Source organism: Lygodium microphyllum, chromosome 27 (assembly GCF_053477565.2).
Source record: "Lygodium microphyllum isolate KBCC chromosome 27, Lygodium_microphyllum_v1.1.10, whole genome shotgun sequence".
In the NCBI taxonomy this organism is placed as follows: Eukaryota; Viridiplantae; Streptophyta; class Polypodiopsida; order Schizaeales; family Lygodiaceae; genus Lygodium; species Lygodium microphyllum.
This window is the reverse complement of record NC_141161.1, coordinates 62,263,447-62,268,626: the sequence shown is the minus strand read 5'-3', so window position 1 is coordinate 62,268,626 and position 5,180 is coordinate 62,263,447. Positions and strand designations below refer to the sequence as shown.

Genomic DNA, 5,180 nt, shown 5'->3' with positions numbered 1-5,180 from the left:
AAGGGGAAGGCATCTCAACCACACACAACTACATTTCCACCTAAGGGAGATACTCATTGAGGAAAAGAGCATTTCTATCCTTTTTGTTTTTTCCCCTTTTTAAGTAGTATTATCTACATTTGTACCACATGCACTTGCACAGAATATTACCCAACATCTAGTTTCATAGGCCTATCTTTTACCTTTCCAAATGAGAGAAATACTTCATTGTATATATTGGTCAGGCCTATCAGCCTTTCAAAGACATTTTCTCTCTCTCTCTCTCTCTCTCTCTCTCTCTCTCTCTCTCTCTCTCTCAAAGTTACCTCTACAAAGTGGACTCTAATCCCTTGTGAGAGGTAGGAGCTGAGTTTGAGAATGGCAATAAAGAAGGTTTTTTAAAAGAGCTTACGATGCTATTGGCCAAGTTCCATGGCTTGAGGTTGAAGTATGAAGTTGTGTGTCGAAGAACCCATGGTTTGTATTTTAAGAAAAGAGAGACTATAAACTTGTCAATCTTGAGACTAGGTATTTCTAGCTAGTGTAAAGTGCTCATATTCTCTCAACTTTAGCTGTTGCTCTTCTAATCAATATCCATAATTTCATCGAGCTATGAGTGTGGTACCTAACCCAATTGAATAATCACATTGACCAAGATTTAAAAGGAACATTTAGAATGGACCTTAACCAACTATATGAAGAATCATCATGCAATGCTTCCTCCACCACCTCAACTAAGACAAAACCATGGTGGTGGTTCCTCTAATCAGTTTCCATAGCTTCATCAAGCTCTAATTATAGTAACTAGCCTAGTCGAACCACCCCCTTGACCAATGATTGAAAGGTTTGATGTTTAGTATGAACCCTAACAAATTCCATAAGAATCATCAAGCAATGCTTCCTTCACTATCTCAACCTAAGAAGAAATCATGGTTGTTTCTCCTCTAATAAATTTCCACAATTTTATCAATCTATGATTGCAATAAACTAGCCTATTTAAATAACCCTACTATTCAATAATTAAAAGGTCTAATGCTCAAAATGAACCACATAAGGACCTCTGTCCAATGCTTCCTTCATTATCTCAACCTAAGACAAAATCACCATTGTTGCTCCTCTAATCAATTTCCAATCTCATCAATCTATTATTGCAATAAACTAGCCTAGTTAAACAACAACATTGACCAGTAATTAAAAGCTCTAATGTTTGGAATGGACCCTAATCATCTACATAAGAACCATGTGCAATGCTCTAATGTTTTGAATGGACCCTAATCAACTACACAAGAACCATGTGTAATACTGGCCAAAATCATAGTTGCTCATATGATAGCTCCTATAATCAACTTTCACAGTTTCGTCAAGCCATTATTGTGATAACTAAACCTATTTGACAACCCCATGGTTGCTCCTATGGTCAATTTCCACAATTTCATCATGCTATGATTGTGATAACTAAACCTATTGAACAACCCCATTCATTAAAAATTCAATGGTCTTATATTTAGCATGGATCCTTGACCAACATCATAAGAAGCATCTTGCAATGCTTTTATCATTCTCGACCTAAGAAAAAATGCAACACCCCCCAAAACAACCGCCCCCCCCCCCCAAAAAAAAACCCCACCCAAACAGACAAACCAAAAAAGAAACACAAACAAACAAAAAGGTGAGAACTCAAAATCAAAGAGTTGCTCCAACTTTTCATTTAGCAGGAACCCCCATTTTTTAATAATAAAGAGATGGAAAGTCATATAGTTATAACGCACTCAAAAGCATAGAGTTCAAACCAAATAGTTGCTGATGGGATTTGTTAGGATTTCTTTGAAACGTTGTGGAAATAGAGCAATGCTTTGAAGTAAATTGTTACCCAAGTGCATTTTGGGTCTTCTTTGAAATGGTTGCATAATGGCAGTATCAAACAAAAGCTCTATGCCAGAGACTCCAGCACACACACTCTTTTTTGTTTAAAAAAAGTAGTGCTATCAGGAGCAAATTGCAATAGCTTCCAGATCAACTCTGAATCTGGCAATGGCTGGTAACTTCCATTATGACAACCTTCAACTACTAAGATTAAGCCATGCAGTCGAAAAGCCAACCTCATTCCATGCTATCCAATGTCCAAATGCTCAGTGTTGAAATGCTGATCTCAGTGCCTGTGATAGTGAGCAATTTGAGGAAGGATGACTGACCCCAACCACAATTTCCCATCCCTTTCTTCTACCTCACTCACTAACTTGACTACCTTTCCTTGCTGATCCTCTAAGACTTCCAAGATTTCTCCTTCAGGGCTAAGCCGCATTACCATTCCCTTAGCCATCTTCGCTGCAATTTTGGTGTACAAGCCTGTGAAAGATATTGGGAGCTTCAGCAAAGCCTTCCGGACCACTAAAGGTAGCTTCATGATGAAATTTGGCCGGGCATGAATTGCAACCCAGAAGTCCCCTCTTTCTGTCCTCCGAATGTTGTCTGGATATCCTGGTAATGATGCAAACTGCTCCAGAGTACCTGCTTTTGGGCCTTTCAACCAGTATCGCAAGACGCTGTCAAAGTAGCAATGTTAGGACACACCAAAAGCATTATTTTTCTAGGAAACAATGATCAACTAAATTGTATCAATACCTGCTTGTAAGGGTCTCTGATATAACCAAGAAAGACTTATCTTTACTCATTGCAATACCATTTGCAAATTGGAGTCCTTTCAAAAGCACCTTTGTTTCACCTGTCTCTGGATTGTAGGTCAGAAGTCTGCCACTGTTATCCCCACCGAAGAACATCACTACAAAGTCCCTGTACAAAATCAGCTACTCAAATTAGTATCACAGACTAATCCACAAATCAGCCATGCTATTGTTGATAGCTTACCTCCTATGATACTTGGAGCTACTGTCTGTAAAGTATACCAAACCATCTTCATCAAAATCAACATCATTTGTGAAAGCTAGGGGAACGCCGTCAACTTCTGTCACAAGGGGCTTAGCCAAGCCACCATTTGGACCCACTATCAGCAGCCCAAGGTAGGCATCTGCAATATACAGGTTTCCATTCTTATCGAATCTTAAACCCAAAGGCCTTCCACACAGGTCCTCAGTCTCCAAGTTCAATACTGGGGTTGATCCTGGGTTGCACAGCTCAGAACTGCCTCAAACCCACGAGGCAAAACAACCAAGTCAGTACTGAGTACCATTCTTGAATAGGTGTAATATCATGATATAACATTGTAAAACTGCTTGTAACCATGCATAGGATAGACTGTAGCATCCTAGACAAAGAGAATGAAACCTCAGTTTGTTAATAAATGACATCAGAAATCTTACATATCAAAATGGTACAACATTACCCTGGCAATACGTTTAATTATCTGGTGATGAGAGGACCAATGCGTATTGAGTAAACTGTTAAGGCTAAGAACACAGCCAGATTTTCCTGTTTGAGTGATAGAGATAAAAAATGAAATGTTGTATAAAGCTAGCAGTCAAAAGGATAGCAATTACAAGTAGCCAGCAAGGAGGAAGAATCTAATCTTCTTGTTTCCTATTTCCTCCTACTATGCATTGGCATTACGTCCAAGTAAACTTAGCCAAAGCAGAACGCATGGCCTCTGCAAGAAACTGCATGTCAAGACAACATAGAGCACCCATGGACAGACTATACTGGCAAAGTGAGCTATAAACATACACTATAGCAGCCCGCCATCAGAATACAAAGTTCAAATATAGCACCAAGCATGGCCTCTGCAACATATATTGCATGTCAGATAAAATAACATACCCACAGACAGAATGCACTGGCAATGTGTGCTTGTAAACACACACTATGAACTGGACTGCAGCCTACCATCAGAATGCAAAGTTCAATGAAGCACCCCACACCTGACACAAAATTGGATGTGACATCTGCAATCTGCATCCATGGCATAAAGTAAGATCAGCTGCAACAGTGTCAACTTAAGAAGCCAGATTTAAGCTTATAGAACCTTGCAGTCTTTTAAATCGCCCTTAGCCAAACCCAGCAAGCATGTGGCTTTTGATCTTGGCAAATGTGGTCTGTACACAAATGAAAAGCAAAAACAAGGGACACCAAAATGTAAAGAGGAGAAAGGTTTGGGAAATTCTTCAATTGCATCGATAGCTCAGATAATTAACCCCAAAATGTGATAGGATGAGGGATTAGTTTCTGGATTAACAATTAAGCAAGCTTGACCTCAATATCCAACTGGGAGAAAGATTAGAGAAATTAATCAATGAAATCGATAGCTCAGGCAATTGACCCCAAAATGCGATAAGCATGAGAGATTAGTTTCTGGAAATCTAGATCGGAGAAAGATTCTTCAATCGATTAGATAGCAGAAATAACCCCAAAATGTGATGAGTTGAGAGATTAGTTTCTGGATTAACAATTAAACAAGTTGCAAGAACGACCAAAACGATTAACCCCAAAATGTGTATTCTGGTTTAGGAAAGAATTACCGTTTGGGGGAAGTGTAAGCAAACTGAGACCAGCCTTTTTGGGGGCCGTCCCATCGCATGATACGGCCATCGGCCACGCCTGTGTAAGGGCCGAGCCCTTGTGCATCGAAAGCCAAGCTCTCGGGCCCCAGGAACTCTTGAATAGCCTGTATCTCTGCATTCTGCAGCTTGTTCTCTGCATCCTGAGGGAACCCATCCTGGCTTGGAGCCAATCTCAGCCGCACAAACACGCTCAGGATGGCAATGAGGAGCACCCATCTCCAGCCTCCTGTCATATTGCTGTCTGTCTCTCTCCCCCCTCTAGGCTCTCTCCCTCTCTCTCTCTCTCTCTCTCTCTCTCTCTCAGAGTCTGTGTCTCGGTTGTGTCAGTCCAACAAGTCAGGACCAGTCAAACTCATGCATATCGCACCATCTCGTCTCTTGAAATTATCAACGTAATGTCATCATACGTTCACCTTGCCATATTTAGAAGAGAAATGTCACATCTGTTCAAGAAAGTAGGTGAGACAAGCAATGAGGTTTTAGAGAGTTTTTCGCACATGAACTGTGCTGCCTTCTTTCTGCATTTAATTCCCCAATCTTTGTGTTTTGCATTGTGGGTACAATTAATATCTCAGCACGTAGTTATGAAAATTCTGGTTAATTTACTTCACCTTGTGCAAAACTAAACACGTTAGCCTATGCTCGTGTTCTTTTTGAAGGGAGAGCCCGAAATGGAAGCACGCGAATGGA

The 5,180-nt window shown here is 40.3% G+C and overlaps 1 protein-coding gene across 1 annotated transcript; it reads right to left on the bottom strand.

Moving 5' to 3' along the window:
• Positions 1-1,773: 1,773 nt before the first annotated feature.
• On the bottom strand, positions 1,774-4,920 carry LOC148012377 (protein STRICTOSIDINE SYNTHASE-LIKE 3-like). Its single transcript, XM_087669288.1, has 4 exons — positions 4,449-4,920; positions 2,845-3,117; positions 2,602-2,769; positions 1,774-2,522 (listed from the first exon to the last, which is right to left on the bottom strand). The coding sequence occupies exons 1-4, from the start codon at positions 4,721-4,723 to the stop codon at positions 2,129-2,131; spliced, it is 1,110 nt and encodes a 369-aa protein (XP_087525414.1). The 5' UTR covers positions 4,724-4,920; the 3' UTR covers positions 1,774-2,128.
• Between the last annotated feature and the right edge of the window lie 260 nt (positions 4,921-5,180).